The 16,988-nt window shown below is 45.1% G+C and overlaps 1 protein-coding gene across 1 annotated transcript in view; it reads left to right on the top strand.

Moving 5' to 3' along the window:
• The first annotated feature begins 775 nt into the window (after nucleotides 1-775).
• The window catches only part of LOC147584123 (uncharacterized), a 55,852-nt gene continuing 39,639 nt past the window's right edge, over nucleotides 776-16,988 (top strand). The window contains exons 1-3 of the mRNA XM_086718437.1: nucleotides 776-841; nucleotides 1,940-2,161; nucleotides 4,896-5,077. Of these exons, the coding sequence (XP_086574563.1) occupies nucleotides 803-841; nucleotides 1,940-2,161; nucleotides 4,896-5,077 (443 nt within the window). The 5' untranslated portion in view covers nucleotides 776-802. The remainder of the gene's footprint in view (nucleotides 842-1,939; nucleotides 2,162-4,895; nucleotides 5,078-16,988) is intronic.

Raw genomic sequence — 16,988 nt, 5'->3', positions numbered from 1 at the left:
GTTTGATTTTAAGGTAAATCCTCCCACTTAAAAATCTCCAAAATGATGCTTCCATTTGCAGGAAAAAAGAAGGAGGAGAAGAACTTTGCCATCTGGTGGCAGAAATCTTGAACTGCAGACCTATTTATTATTCGTTTATTCTTTCTACCGCTCAGCAGCCAGTTACTGACCACCCTACATGCCAACAGTTGACCCGGACAAGTCTCTGTCATCATTTCTCCCTTCACGTATTGATCATTTTCTATGGGTGAATCATATTGTTTGGAGCTTTGGTGTCAACAGTTTTAGGCAAACAGATCCACAGGGAGGCCAGTTTTCTTGGGACCAAGGTCAAACACCGGCATCTCTGGGCCTCATACAAGTTGCTTTTCCTGCCTGAGCAGTAGCGATTTGAGTGCGATCGCTTTTTGGATGTGTCCAGACTTTCGGTGGATTTTGATTCTCTGCTTTTATTCACAAGGAAGGACATCTCCAAATCTCTCCAATACTTCCAATGTGGTCCTTCTTTTCAGCAGAAGCATTTGTGGCTGCACGGTCATCAAAGGAGATAATACACTGCTTGACCACCCCTAGACTAAGGGTCATTTATTTCATCGGGTTTCTAGCCTTCAGAAAATCCCTTTGCTTAAATCTCCTCCCCACTTGGTTATTTCCCCTTCCCTCCTTGCATGGGGAAAGAGAAGGTTCTTACAAAGACATTAACTAGTTCTCCCTCCTATTTAATGAACAGATACTTAACGGACCCTTCCTAAGTGCTATGACCACTGCTGCCCACAGGACATACACGGAGGATGCCACACGCATGCCCCTGACACAGTTGGCAGTGTGGCCATTATTAAAGGTGGGTGATGTTGTAGAAGCACGTAGAAGGAGCGCTGGGTCCACTGTGGGGTCGGGTGTGCCCTGGAAAAAGAAACATTGAAGCATAAGCCTCAGGATAAACCGGGGTTAGCCAAGGAGGGAGAAATGTGCACAAATGCAATTCAAGAAAATTGTTGCAGGTGGAGAGAAAAATTCAGTAGGGCCCGTGGGCTCTTGGAGAAGCACCCACACTTCACTCTGCAGGTGACAGGGAGCAAAGACAGCTTATGAGCAGGGGGGGTGTATGTAAGTTCCTATCTACGTGTTTGGAGTATCCCACCAAGAGACCCATGTTAAGAGATCTGGCTGAGAGCTAAGGCTGCTGGCTCCTCTGGACCTGTCCTAGTTCAGTTTTCTAGGGAACAATTTTGCAGGGCAGCAGTCCAGGAGAGGCCTCGCTGGCATCCCGAAGGCACAGCGCTGACGACGGTGGTCCCACCCCTCTCGCCGTTGTTGTTTTGCCCTTTAAATTCTTGTTGTTCTGTCTTGGCTTTCCCAGGAGTGCTCGCTGTTTTCTGTGTAGTTCCCTCCACGCTTTCCGCGTAATCCAGGCATCTGCCTGGAGCTGCTGTGGCTTTGCGGTTGCTTGGAGAGCCACGGCAACGGGGTCATGAACTCCCCACCCACCCCGGGGAGTCCTTGTATCAAAAAGTTAGCTCCACGCCTAGTTGGAAATAGTCGATACAAAGCAAAAAGTCAACAAACGTTTCCCTGGAGTCTTGGCACCGGAAGATCTTTCTCTTTCTCCTTTTGCTCAATTCCCAGCTGCTTTGCAGCCTGAACTTCTGCCTACCCATCTCCAACGCCCCGTGGCAGCTCCCATCTGGGCTACAGCAGTGCCTGTCCAGGCAGGTTGTGATCCAAGCCCCTACGCCTTCCAGAAGCCCTTCCCCTCTCTGACGACGGGCCGGTGTCCTCCGTAAGCGGACCGGTTCGGGTGCCCGACACACCTAGATTCTGGTTTGAGCTGTTATAGTTGCTAGCTGTGCGGTCTCCAGAAACTTCTCCCACCCCCTTGGACCCGGGTTGCCTTTTCTGTGAAGTGGGACTGGGAATCTCTGTTCTGCCTACCTTCTAGGGTTATTTTGAAGAGGAGAAAAAGACGCTACACATTCATTGCATCATTTACGAAACGGAGATTGATCACTCAGCCGTGTGCCAGCCGCTGGAGATGAAAGGCCGTCGTTCAACTGTAACGTGTTATACAAATAGGACGCTCTCCTCCGGTGCGGAAAATTCACGACCCGCTGGGTCAGACTGGGTGTGTTTGCTCTGCTTCCCTCACCTGTCTTCTCTCCCGGTAAGAGTGACCGCTAGCTACCCGAGTACTGCCCGCTCATAAACGTTCAGGGCAAAGCTAGCTCTAGTAAGAGAACTTCATAAATGGAAAACATCAGCTGGCATTAGAAAGATCTACGGTGACGAAACCTCTGTGTTTTTGGAAGCCTCACTAATCTTGCACCAGAAGGCCGTCCGTGAGGGTATGGTCAGTGACATTTTTCCTATTTGCTGCAGCATTGACAAGCAGGGCCCCAGACCGAGGACAAAGAGGAGGTAGGCCTGCATTCTGGTAGAGAGATTTCAACAGCTCTTCTCCCACAAATCGCCAGGGCTTACCCAAAGCCAAACCTGGCCCTGCCATCATGGGCTTCTCAGGTCCTCCTCCCTCCTGTCTGATCTCCAAGATCGGCAGACTCAGAATGGGGGGGGGGGGGGAGTCATCATGGGGTCATCCTCGTGGGGAGTGAGGTGCTCATGGGCAGACCTGTGAGAGTTAGGCTCCCAGTGAGAAATGGATGGGACCCGCACCTGAGAATAATCTAGGGAAGGTTTGTTTACCAAGAGGAACCACAAAGGATCACGTGGTCGCTCAGGGGTGGTAGCCTTGCCGCTGTTACCCCCTTCTAGGCCCACAGAGATGAGGGGAGGGAGCTGAAACCAGAAGCCGGAAAGGGAAGAGCCATCTTCAGACCAATTAGAAATTGTGTCAGCGGGTTGGGCAAGATGCAGGGGGCGGGCGGCAGGCGGCGGGGGGGGGGGGGGGGGGGCGTTTGCAATACAGAAGTGGCGGGAGAGTCGGAGAGAAAGATGAAACTATGAGAGCTATTTCAAGGCCAACCTCACGAGGTTTGCAAATGGAACAGACTCTGAAGGCAGAGGGAGACGAAGAAAGGGCAACTTCTAGGTTTCAGGCTTGGGCAACTGGGGCGTGGTGCCATTAACTTTGGAAACACAGGAGAGGGGAGGGAGGGCTGTGGGATCCAACCAAGTTGAGAGGCCTCTCGTATTCAGTTGAATATGGCATCTGGGGCTCAGCAGTTAGAAATCAGTTCTCTCCCTCCCCAGCACCTCTTCCCAGGGGACAGGGACAGCACCCTGACTTCTATTGTGGGTGCACCTGTTTTCTATTATGAAATCCTAATGTTTTCGGTGGGATTGAGCCTTCTCCCAGCTTCCCAGATAGGTTTATACTGGCCGAATCCAGTTGGTACATGCCATATCTCTGGCCACAACGATGGATGTGATAACTCTAGTTAGAAATACAGAGTTATAGGGGCACCTGCGTGGCTCAGTTGGTTGAGTGTCCGACTTCAGCTCAGGACCTCATGGTTTGTGAATTTGAGCCCTCATTGGGCTCACTATTGTTAGCACGGAGCCCACTTCAGATCCTCTGTCCCCCTCTCTCTCTGCTCCTCCCCTGCTCACGCTTTCTCAAAAATAAATAAAACATAAAAAAAAAAAAGAAATACAGGGCTATAGTGTATGCAAATGGTATAATTACATAGATTAAAGGTTGTTGTGTAACACGTACACAATACTATGATATCTGATGCTTACTGGGTGAAGCCGCAAGTCCCTGGCACTTTGAGGTATTCCCTTTGCCACCACCCTGGAATTATGAGCACTCCTGGAAAAGATGCCATCGTGCTGGCCCATGCTAATTACCGTCCACAAAATAGCCATTTCACAGTAGAGGGAACTGGGGTCCAGAGAGGTGAAGTGTAGTAGTTAGGATTATTGTTCTTGCAAGTGACCAAAACTTCAGTTTAAACCGTTTTAAACAAACAAAAAGAATTAATTGACTCAGATCTAGGGGTGGCTTTTGGCTTCAGGTACAGTTTGATCCAGAGGCTCAGAAAATGTTGTTGAAACACAGTGTCTCTACTTTGCTATTTGTTCTGCTTTTCCTCATACGTTTGTTGATTTCAATCTCAGACTGGCCTGGTTTCGTGTCGGGGAGATGGCTGCCACAACTCTAAGCCTCACATGCTTATGTCTTCAAATCTAGTGAACAGATAATGAACGTTTCTCCCCCAGAAGCCCTATTACAGGCCTCAAGCTTTCCTGTTGGCTCTAACTGGTCCTGTTCTTGGCCCTGATCCATCACTGTGGCCAGAGATATGGGATGTACCAATTGGATTAGGCCAGTACAGACATACTCCCGGAGCTGGGAGAAGGGTCAATCCCACTGAAATATTAGGATTTCATAATAGAAAAGAGGTGCATCCACAATAGAAAATCAAGGTGCTGTCACCTGAGAAGAGATGCTGGGGAGGGGAAAAACTGATAACCACAGGAAGAAGGCACCTGTTTGAGGTCACCCAGCTTTTAGGATCAAAGCTAGATCTCAGGTGTTAACCCCACCTTGCTTTCTTCCAAACCTTATTGTCAGTTGAGTACTTTGCTTCCATCGATGTTCCCAGAGACTTAAGGGGATCAGAGGCCAGCAAGGGGTTAGTCAGAAAAACAGTGGCGATTAAAACATTAGAATGGGTGATGGGCATTGAGGAGGACACTTGTTGGGATGAGTACTGGGTGTTGTATGTAAGCGATGAATCACGGGAATCTACTCCTGAAACCAAGAGCACGCTATATACACTGTATTTTTAACTACCTTGGCAGTAAAGTATATTAAAAAAATAAAATAAAATAAAATAAAATAAAATAAAATAAAATAAAATAAAATAAAATAAATAAAATAAAATAAAATAAAACAGAGAGGTCACAAGTCCTCCATGATCTTCTTCTGACAGAGCATCACAAATTGGCCAACGTTGGACAATGGAGTAACAGGAGCAAAGCATCACTCCAGGTGGGCAGGCAGGAAACAGCTGGCTGGGAAAGGCGCCCATGACCCATTGCCCCAGTCCACCCTTGGCCTGGAAGAAGTCAGACCGGAAGTGGCCAGGGAACTTGCAAGACCTGCAAAGAGCCGGTAAGGACCAGCCCCTTGGTTTCTAAAATTGGCCCCAGTTTATTATTCACTGCTAAGTTATTCCATGCAACTCTGTCACTCTTTTCTCTCTCCCTTCTCCGTCACACAAAGTTTTGCTGGTTGGGGTATTTTTAGCTCAGTATGGGCCTTTGGGGATCATCAAAATCCAACCCACTTGTTTTGCAGAAGAAAGAAATGAGCCCGATTGGAAATGAGTTATTAAGGCTACACGTTTCTTATTGGAGCTGATCCCCGACCTGGGTCTCCAGGCTTCTAGCCGGGGGATCCCACTGTACCAGGTAGTCTCCATCCTTCCCTTCCTGGTCCTGGCAAGGTGCCTGACTGTGCTCTGCCTTTTTAAAGAGTCACATGTTCACCCAAGACTGATGGGAACAGGTAGCTCTTACTTTAGAACATTTGCAGGCCAGTCTTTGAGAACTCAAGAACAGTCCTCCTAGAAAGGTGGTTTTGTGTTATATAGGTTCTCAGTCTGACCCGTAAAACCCACTGGACATTAGGAGCGTGAAATGATTCATTCCTGTGTCTACTTTTGAGGGGTGGACACTGAACTTCACCTTGACACTTTTTTACAGGAAGGCTTTAGAGACCTCTACTGGATGCTTGTTTGCTTGCAGTCAGCCTGGGGCCCCCTCAGTGTCTTTGCTCTTGAATGACAGGTCACCAGGAGCTCACATTCACAGGACCCCGTGCGTACTTTGATGCTCTGCTGTGGCCAGCTTGAAGTTCTTCATAATTTTATCTTTTTCTTACATTTATCTGTTTATTATTCAAGAGAAGGTGGAGAGAGAGAGAGAGAGAGAGAGAGAGAGAGGGAGAGACACGGGCAGAGAGAGGGAGAATCTCAAGCAGGCTCCATGCTGTCAGTGCAGAACCCAACTCAGGGTTCAAACTCACAAACTGCAAGATGATGACCTGAGCCAAAATCAAGAGTCAGATGCCTAACTGACCGAGACATCCAAGTGCCCCAATCATTTATCTTCAAACTTTTGTAGGTAAAGCCAACTAGACAAGGCACATACATCTGAGCAGGGAGATACATGTAACTCGGATGTCCGCTGCTGTTCCTTTTGGCCTCATTTACGTGAAGCATTAACGATGCCCCCTGAGGACAGGACTCAGCTGCACCCACGACAAATGCAAGTTAGGTAAGACTCGAAATGAGTACAAGGCAAGTGTGTGACCTCAACCCCCGAGAAGCTGTGCCCGTGTTCCAATCAGAACTCGCTTTGAATACACAAAGGGGACAATCACATTCTTGACCAAGGATCCCCGGCATATTCTTTCTTAGTCATATTGCTTCTGTGTAATAGCCAACACTTCGGGTGAAAAATTATGACACAGAAGCAAAGGGAAAGGTGAGGCAGCCCACAGTTCCTTTCCTTGCAGCCCTTCCTCACCTGTCCAGTAAGGTGAAGGTAGACGTTGCTAGAATGGGCACATATCAACATGTGAAATAAAAACAGCCGTGCTAGTTTTTTGCAGCATTTTCGCTGCTCTGGTAAGAAGGAAATACATGTCCCTGTGTGAGCTACAGGATACAAATCAAGTAATTTCAGTGATTCTTCATCGAGTCACATGCTCTCACGTTTGCCCTTAAGAGCAACATTGCACAATATAAAGACAACGGGAAAATTCATGCTAATATTACATTAAAATTTTTCTGAGATCGACATCAAAGAGCGGCTGTAAAACATCATGACAAGAGGAGAGGAAGGCCGTGGAAGAAAGAGAAAGCTTTATGTTTTAGTGTCTTTACTGGCACTGTTTTCATCTCTTTGGACAGGGGGCCCCACATTTTCATTTGGCCTGGGGCCCACAATTTGTGAAGTCGTCCTTGCCTTTCTGACCTCAGAATTCAGCTTCTTAAATTCTGTTGCTTCAGCTACATAGCTTGAACACACTTGTCGTCTTGATCTCTCATTAGTGCCTAACCATTTTTCTTCCGCATATTAAGCTGTTGTTTGCATTTACTACTTTTTAAAACTTTTTTAAACAACATTTATTCATTTTTGAGAGACAGAGGGAGACAGAGAGTAAGCAGAGGAGGGACAGAGAGAGACAGACAGACACAGAATCCGAAGCCGGCTCCAGGCTCCGAGCTGTCAGCACAGAGCCTGACGTGGGGCTCGAACCCACAAACCATGAGATCATGACCTGAGCCGAAGTCGGACGCTTAACCGACTGAGCCACCCAGGCGTCCCTCATTTACTGCTTTCTAATTCATAAAGAGCTGTATTCGTTTTCTAAGGCTTTCATAACAAGACACCACAGGCTGGGTGAATAGAACAGCAGAAATGTATTTTCTCCCAGTTTTGGAGGCTGGAAGACAAAGATGGAGGGGTTGGCCGTTTGGGTTTCTTCTGAGGCCTCTCTCCTTGGCTTGTGAATGGTCACCTTTTGCAAGATGACCTTATGCAGTCTTTCCCGTGTGAGCGCATTCCTGGTGCCGCCGTGTGTCCAAAGTTCCCCTTCGTATAAGGACACTAGTCAGATTGGATCAGATCCCATCCCAATGGCCTCATTTTACTTAATCATTTATGTGATTCAACAGATGGATGTGGGGGGGACACAGTTCGGCGCATCCTTTTTCGTTTTCTAATAAATAACCTCGAGGGAGCAGTCAGTACACATATTTTGCCAATCCGTTCATTCATTCATTTGACAAATACTTACTGGGTAGTCTCTCGCCAAGCACTGGCTGGCTGACTGCCAGACGTGTGAACTTCAAGAAGACAGGGAGGTACATACCTGCTCTTGTGGCAATTATGGAGGGAATAAAGAAATTAAGGAGGGAAGAAAGAAATTCTCAGTCAATAGGTTCAGTCTCTTCTCAGCAAAGCTGGGTTGGAGATGGAATATTTTTAAAGTAATTTTTCAGTGTGATCGATGAGGTTTTGGAATGGTGGGGGTTCGGAGCCCACGGCCAACAAAGAATTCCTAAAGACATGTTTGGTGCAAAAAGGTGATTTTATTAAAGCTCGGGGACAGAACCCGTGGGCAGAAAGAGCTTCCCTGGGGTTGTGAGGAGTGACTGGTTATTTACTAAGGAGTTGGGGGGGGGGTGCGGCGGGGGTAAAGGCAAACCCGAGGCCTCCAGAAGGACTTTGATGTGCTAAAAAGAATGCCTATGATACCTGAGGCCTCGCTGTTGTCAAGCTAAGGTTGTTTTTCCTCTAGTAAGGCATTAGCATTAGGACGATAGGGGTTCCTGCAGAAATGTTCTACTCTGTATTTGCCACAAGTACTTATCAATGGGGTGCAGGTTATAAGGAAATTTAATTTTACCTGCCATTTCCTTCTTGGCCTTTGTTCCATATCACTATGGAGGGGAAGGTGATGTTGGGGCTCCAGGAAACTGTAGGTTTCTGGAGATTAGGCTATTGATAGGATTGCCTTTTTTTTGTAATTTACTAAGATATTTGTAAACTGATGGAGACTCGTGTCCTGCAGGACTGTGATCTCTCTCAGTGAACCATTTGTTTTCTTCCCTTTCCTTTGTTCTTGGGCAACCAGGAGTGCCTGAGGAATATCACACGTATCCCACCTGGGGGTGGGGGTGGGGGGGGGTGCTAGCTTGTACTTTGCCCTCAGCCTGCCTTATGGTCCCTCATCATAATTATTCATTTTACTGTTTTTTTTTTAAACATTATACATGCTCATTACAGAACAATCAGGAACTACACAAACATAAAAAAGCAAAAAATTACTCCAGATCTTACCACTCAGAAGTAACAAGTATTAACATTCAACGAACATTATTTTAGACATGGGCATGTATATGCATAAATAGGTTAGATGAAAAATGTCCTCAATAAAGATCCCATTACAGTTAAAAAATTTTATTAAAGCAATTTAAAAAGCATACTCATTTTTTAATCCACATATAACATCTTAGAGATAACATGCATATTTATATAATTTAAATATATATATATCATATATCATATAAATATATATCATATATGTATGATAACAGACATATTTATATAATTTAAATATGTGGACATTGTCTCAGTGTTATGTAACAGGCCAACAACTATTTTCTGTGAAGGGTCAGATAGTAAACACTTCAGCACTTACGAGCCCAGAGATCTTGGTCCCAACTATTCCGCTTTAGCATTGCAGCAAAAAAGCAGCCAGAGAGGATAGGTGAATGAACGGAGTGTGGCTGTCTTCCAATAAATCTTTATTTATAAAAGCTGGGCTGGAGTTGGTCTGAGATTGTATTTTGCTAACCCCCCACTACAAAAAAAATAAGAGAATTACTATACTGATTCTTCCTTCTATACCTCACTTCTCCAGATTTTGCTTATTTTTTTTTTACTTTGTTAGGGCTTCTGGTAGCATATATCCTTTTATTCTGCCTTCATTCCCACATATGATTAGCCATAGCTGTGAAATTATATAAACCTGGTGTTTATTATCCTAGTCAGTTTGGGCTGTTGTAACAAAAATATCTTAAACCGGGTGGCTTATAAACAACAGATATTTATTTCTCACAGTTCTGGAGGCTGGGAAGTCCAAGATCATAGCTTTGGAAAATTTGGTGGCTAGTGAGAACCCACTACTTAGACAACCATCTTTTTGATATGTCCTCACATGGCAGAAGGGGCCTCTTATAAGGGACTCATCACCTCCCAAAGACCCCACCTGCTCATACCATCACATTGGGATTTAGGATTTTAACACATGGAATTTGGGAGAGGACACAAACATTCAGATCGTAGCAGTATTTCATACTAGTTCTTTTTTTTTGTAGTTTTTTCATTCATGAGATCTTTATATTATTCACCTCACTTTCAACTGGGATTATCTGTCAAATAGTTTAGTTTGTTTTTGTTTTTGTTTTAAAATGAGTTCATGAGAGGCACCCGGGTGGCTCAGTTAAATGTTGGACTCTAGATTTGGGCTCAGGTCATGATCTCATGGTTTGTGAGTTTGAGACCCGCATTGGGCTCCTCACTGGCGGTGTGGAGCCTGCTTGGGATTCTTTCTCTCCCTCTCTCTCTGCCGCTCCTCATCTCTCTCTCTCTCTCTCTAAGGAAGTAAATTTTAAAAAACCTTTAAAATGAGTTCGTGAATATTATATATCCTGAACTCTTCATGGCAGAAAATATTCATCTTCTATTTCCATACTGGATAACACCTGACTTGGAATAATATTCTTGAGTCACACTGTTTCTCTTCCAAGTTTGTGGTCATTGCTCCATGGTCTCTGGGCATTGGAATTGCCATGGAGAAGCCTTGAACCCACCTGACTTCTTCTCACGTGGCTGACTTGCTTTTGTCTCCTTGAATGTCTGGAGGATTGTTTTCGTTATCCTTAGCATTTAAAAGTTTAACGAAGAAATAGCTCAATTTCGATCATTCTGTATCACTTTGTTTTGGTCTAATGTAGGTGTGCCCTTTTTATCTGTGAATACAGTTCTTCCTTCCAGGAAATTCTTCCTGGCTTGTATCTTTAAATTCTTTTTTGTTTTTCTTGATATTCTAAGGATACCAATTGTCCCCAAGTTGGACAATTTTTCTTTCTCTGTGTCTTTTGTCTTCACTTTAATTCCGTCGCCTTTTCACCCTGCACTTTCTACCATGACCCCGGCCATCCCTCCAGGCCATTTTCAACCCCCTTTTTCTCTCCTTCACCATTGATAATTCATCAGATCTGTGACAATGTGGCTTCGTTGCTCAGTTATTTTCCTTAGCTCTGCAATCTCTTCTTTCCACTTAGTCAATTGTTTTATCATGTTTCCTTAAGGGCTTGTTTTATTGAATTCATATTTGTAATGAATTCTTCTCCATAATGAACCATTCAAAGGAAACCAGCATCTCTCCTTCGGGTTTTATTTCCCTCCTGAAGAGTGTTTTGTTTGTTTGTTTTCTCTCTTTCTTGCCTGATACATGGCTCGCTCTTGTTGGAGTAGACCTGCGTAATTTCTGTACTAATGCCTCTCATTTGGCTCACCTGTAATGAGGAACAGCTTGTTGATAGCTCCTCTGAAATGGTGCCATGAATTCTCCTCCGCCCTTCCCACTTCACCTGGGACTGTTTTGTCTTCCCTCCAGCCTGAGAGCTGAGTGCAGCTTTCTATTCATTTTTCAAACATAGAATATTATTCTGAGTTCCCAGTATTTTGGTGACTAACTCTGCTTTGGGGAGATGCCGGTGGCTTTGTGAGCTAGCTATACTCACTCACAGTGGAATCTCTTTCTTTTCATGGCTGCCAAACCTAAAAGATTATGGTTCAGGTAGTATCTCTTTCCTCTCTGGATACTACTGCTGAATTATTTAAAAAAAAAATTTTTGTTGTTGTTTATTTTTGAAAGAGACAGTGTGAGCAGGGGAGGGGCAGAGAGAGAGAGGGAGACACAGAATCCGAAGCAGGCTCCAGGCTCTGAGCTGTCAGCACAGAGCCTGACACGGGGCTCGAACTCACAGACCGCGAGATCATGACCTGAGCCAAAGTCGCACGCAAACACACTGAGCCACCCAGGCGCCCCTGCTGAATTATTTTTTAAAAATTACTATTTCATCAAATGTGGGAAGAAGACTCTGTGACCTTGTTTTCACTCCTCTTTCTTTATGTGGAACTCAGGTGTTAAAGAGTCAGGTACCTTTTTGGAAGGACTGAGTTATGAAAAGAGACCAGAGGAATGTTAAAATCCCTTTTAAGGCGACGTTCTATGCCACGGCTAATATGACAGCAGCGGTGACCCAACCATGGAAAACTATCACCAAGTTCAAAACCAATTTAATAATAAGAGACATTGCAATTTTCTGACCGCTAGAGGGCAGGCCTGGCCACACCTTGAGGAAGATCCATCCTCCAGTGTAGTTGTGTCAAACGAGTTACACCGGAGTTCATTTAAACTGTTGCAAAGAGTGTGAAAAGGAAAAATTGGGACGCGCACGGAGTTTGCATTACCTGGCCGGCAGGACATGCTCATCTGTAAGGTGGAATCCATGGTTCTTTCTCCTGCCGTCCGTATCCACCCTAGTCATGAGCTCACTTCTGTCAGAACCCCCAGTCGTCTATGTTTGCGAATGATTAAACCACAGCCCGATGTTCAGTTGACTGTGCGGTCTTCCAGTTAGCGTACAGAAAGGTGAAATGGCTTGTCCAGAGCGACGGCCACCCGGCTTCTAAACGGTGAAGACCTGGCGTGGGGGCCCTGGCTTCCAGGCCTCCAGGCCTCCAGGCCTCCTGGGCCTCCTGCAGGCCTCTCCCACAGGGCAAGCACTTGCTGCTGCTACTTTGTTTTCAGCACCCCGACCACGGGTGAACCAAGACCAGAAGGTAATCGAGCACAGTCCTCCTCGGCACTAGCGATTGGTAGCCCTGTGGCATTCTCAATCATTTGGGACTGAGTCTTCTGTGGCCCAGGGACAAGTCTCTCTACAACAAAGATGATAGACACGTGCCTTTGCTGACAGCAGTGTTCCATTTGTTTCCTCGAACGAGTCTTGCTGCTGAGGGTACCATCTGCCGGCCTGAACTTCCAGCCTGTTGCTCACCAACTTCCTCCTTACGTCGCTCACGGTAAGTCACCGGAGAATTCGAGCCCTGTGGTTCCTCCTTGAGCTGTACCCTTGGCCTCAGCACTTTGAGGAAGCGTTTTAATCCTACATGCGAGACCTGCTCGTTGTACTCAGGGAAGCCCTGTCCGTGAAATAATCCAAACCCTGTCAAAGGCTTCAGATTGGGATATAAAGTGCTCTGTCAGTAACGCAACCTGGGAGCATCTTTCAAAGGACTGTGTCCTCACAGAGACATTTGATTTTAGTTTTCATGTAGGTTTCATTTAGACTATCCCAGCTAATCACCATTCTTCCCTGGGGAATAGGTTGGCTTGAATATCGCTGTTGGGGTGCCACAGACCAGATCCCCACCGACAGGCAGGGGGCAGGCCTCATGGTTCCTTCCGCAGGAGTTGTAAACATGCGTGGTAGCCAGTGTGGTTCAGTCCACTGTGGACTGAAGTGTTCAGCGCCCTCCACACATCCCTGATGACTAGAAAAACACATGTGGAGAATTATGCTTTTTACCACTGGCGTTGCCTGGTTTATATCTCGGCATGGCAGGAGGGGTGCATTCTCATTGTGATACAACCTGGTGGAGAAATGAATCGAGCCTTGGATTAGGGAAAGAGGTAGCTCTGTTTCCTCCTTTCTCGGGGGCTGAAGGGGGTAAGAGCTTGGACTCAAGGTGTACAGAGAAAAATCGAACAAGGCTCTCTCGGGGGACTGAGCCAGCCCTTGAACTATAGCGTGTAGGAGGGAAGGGAAAACAATCCTACATCTACAGATCCTAGGAATCGTGCTATGCGATATCTAGTTTAAAATGTTCTTTCTTCCCTTGCATCCCTTTCAAGATGTCAGTAGTGTTTTATCAGACATCAGAGCTGGCACGCCCTGGACTACAGAGAATCAAGACAGGACCTGTGTCCTCTTGGCATGGGCTACCCTGAGACATGGGCCACATCCCTGGGGTTGTTTCTCCTGAGAAACTCGCATAGCGAGAGCTTGCAAAACAGTTGTGTGATGGCGAGAGGTGACCAGCAGAGGACCCAAGCAGTGGTCCAGAGTGAGAGCTAGTAAATGAGGACCAAGGTAGATTCGTTACAATGCAGAAATATTCCCTGAAGATTCGCAGGAGTGATAAGGTGGAGGAGTCTCCCAATAAAAGATATTTTATAATACATGAGTAAAATATAGTATAGGCAAAATTAGTTGGATATTAAGCGGAAGGGGCTCCCTTGAACACTAAGGAACCTTGAGAAATTAAAGGTCTGTATTGTTTGCTTCCTTCTGTTTGGTTGCCCATGGTTTTACATCTCCTAAAATAAACTCAACTGAAGAAGGTTGAGATCACCTTTGTTAAGACGTTCAAAGAGGCGCCCCTGGGTGGCTCAGTGGGTTAAGTGTCTGACTCTTGATTTTGGCTCAGGTTATGATCTTGCAGTTGTGGGACTGAGCCTCCCATCTGGCTCTGTGCTGGCAGCGTGGAGCCTGCTTGGGATTCTCTCTCTCACTCTCTCTCTCTCTCTCTCTCTCTGCCCCTCCTCTGCTCATGCTCTCTTGTGCGTGTGCTCTCTGTCTCTCAAAATAAATAAATAAACTTAAAAAAAAAGATGCTCAAAGAAGAAAATGTATTTTATGTGATGATCAATTTCTGGTTAGAGCGTACTTGCAGGAAAAACAGAGGGGAGTTTGGTGCTAAGTGAACGTGCAGTTTAGTCCTAGAGGGAAATGCAAAATGTTAACATCGCAAAAAACGGTATCATTAAAACTAGAAGCATATTTACAGGGAGTGGAACCATGTAAGTAGGAAAGAAGCAGCCTATTTAGTTTATGGCTTCTAAAAGGTGATGGGAAAATCTTGTCTTAAATAGCTGTGCGCTTAGTGTTACACACACAGCGTTAGAGATCTAGGGAATAAAATACAAACTTCCATGTGGATGTGGCTGGGTGTAACAACGTGTTTTTTTGTTTGTTTTGTTTTGTTTTTGTTTTTTATGTAACAGCATAAAAACACCCCAAAGAAGGAAGATGGGAAAGATTGCTGAATAAATAAATGCTGTTGTTGGGAATAATTGGAGAACCATTTGGGGAAAAAATTTACCTTAGAATCATATCTCATACCATGATACACTGCAAAATTACTTTAAAATCACCCAGGACCTATTTCTCCCTCCTGCGATAACCAATTTTAACTTTGTTTTAGGGAATAACCTCTCCTCTTGTATGTGTGCGGTGGCGGGGGGGTGGGGGGGGACTATAAATCAAGGTTCTTTGCCCTTTTCTGGTCAAAGGGTAGCAGTCACCTGAGTCAGGACAATTGGAATCTATCTAAAGGGACCATGAATGGAGGAACAGGAAAAAGGTATCTTCATGGGACACCTACTCTGTGCCAGGCACAGACCCCTGCCCTCGTGGAGCTTACATTCGGGTGGGTGAGGAAGGAGTGAAGAGAAAGATAGTGAGTGCTTCTTCGTTTCACTGCTCTGTTCCTTTTATGTGTGACAAGTGGTTTCTCCTACTAAGATCCCCGGAGCTGCCTGCGTATTCCCTCTCCAAGCCAAGCTCATCAGGTTTCACTTTTACTCTGTAAACTCTTTTCGGTCTTCCTAACACATTCCCTCTGGGCTTAGATTATTCCTAATCTAATTTAGTATGCAGAAATGCATACTAAATCCCATATGGCTTAAAGAAATGATTTTTAAGCCTCAGGGGCAGAAGAATCACGTAGAAGGTGGTTAAAAGCACAAATTTTCATGACCCTTCTAGAGCAATTTTGATTAATAAGGTCCGCTCTGGGTATCGCAAACAATCAAATAAATGAAACAGGTACTCTGGCGCAGGGGATTCTGAAATCACTCTTTAAGAACCATCATATTTAAGGGGCGCCTGGGTGGCTCAGTCGGTTAAGCGCCAGACTTCGGCTCAGGTCATGATCTCACGGTTTGTGGGTTCGAGCCCCACATCAGGCTCTGTGCTGACAGCTCAGAGCCTGAAGCCTGCTTCAGATTCTGTGTCTCCCTCTCTCTCTGCCCCTCCCCTGCTTGTGCTCTATCTCTCTCTCTCAAAAAATAAACATTAAAAAAAATTAAAAAAAAAAGAACCATCATATTTAAGAGTCAACTAATATTTTCAAACGTAGGAAGACAAGTGGAAAATAAGAAATTTATGAGATCCGTAGTGAGGTGGCAACTTTCTTTCTATGGCTTTGAAGTAAAAGAAGCAACTGCAGAGGAAAAAAATAGAATCATGTACATAAACATCGAGATATCCGTAAATTAAAAATCTAAAGGATAAGAGGCAAGATAGAAAATGTTTCTATCAAATGTGACAGACAACAGTCTAATAGGCATAACAATCTATGATAAGCTTTCAAATTTAACACGACTGGATAAAAGGGATATTTTTACATGAAGGAGAACGCGAATAGTCAAGAAATACATAAGAGAATGTTGTCTTCTAAAATAAGCAAGAACATGAAAACTAAAGCAACAGGAAGGTATTGTCTTATGTCTGCTAAACTAACGGCAGCGGAAGATTCAATGACTTGCCAATGGTGCCCCGGTGAGAGGAGGCACCCTTGTAACTCTCATGCCCTGCTGAGGAAACTTCTGAAAAGCTATACTCCCCCCAAATAACCAAGGTGGTCTTCTCTATTCTTGAGGCCTATGAAATCTAGAACACAAGATTTCTACATCAAGAATTTTTTAGTGTTCGGGAATAAGTCGTAGCTCATCCCCAACTCCAGGAAGCCCCTTTAGTCGCTCAGACCTATGGCCTGTTGTGTTTAGACATAAGGGCCCAAGGTCCATCACTTCCCTATGCTAAGGCTGTGAGATAGAGCAAACGACGATGACAACAACAACAAGAAGACATGCTTTTAAATATTGTATGGGATACAATTATATTAAAAACTTCTTGTTTGTCTGAAGTCCAAACTTAACTGGGAATCTTGCATTTTATCTGACAACCTTACCCTAAGCACAGATACCCCAATCTTTCCCCCCTTGGGAGCTTACAAAAGGACACTCATTGAATGGTCCATGACAATATCCAGCTCCAGGGATTAGGGGTACCTTTGATCCTTGATCTCTTAGAACTATAGGACAAAGGTGCAACACTTTTTTTAAACCTTTAAATCTGCTAACTCCACCAGACACTTTGAATTCAGAATCTGGAGTCTCTTTCAGCCCAGTCTCTTGGCCCTCAACCCTCAGGCTGGGTCCTTTAGCCAACAAACCCTAGAAGTAGGTGGGTTCTTGACTCACCAGCCGAAAATCAGCTCAAAAATCAACTTCTCTAAGCTTTGGTTTCCTTGTGTGTGGGTAATCCTACCACCCCTGGGGGGGAAAGAAGAATATATTTTGTCATTTA

Source organism: Puma concolor, chromosome A1 (assembly GCF_028749965.1).
Source record: "Puma concolor isolate L17-30 chromosome A1, mPumCon1.1.hap2, whole genome shotgun sequence".
Taxonomy (NCBI): domain Eukaryota; kingdom Metazoa; phylum Chordata; class Mammalia; order Carnivora; family Felidae; genus Puma; species Puma concolor.
This window is presented reverse-complemented; position numbering and strand designations above follow the sequence as displayed.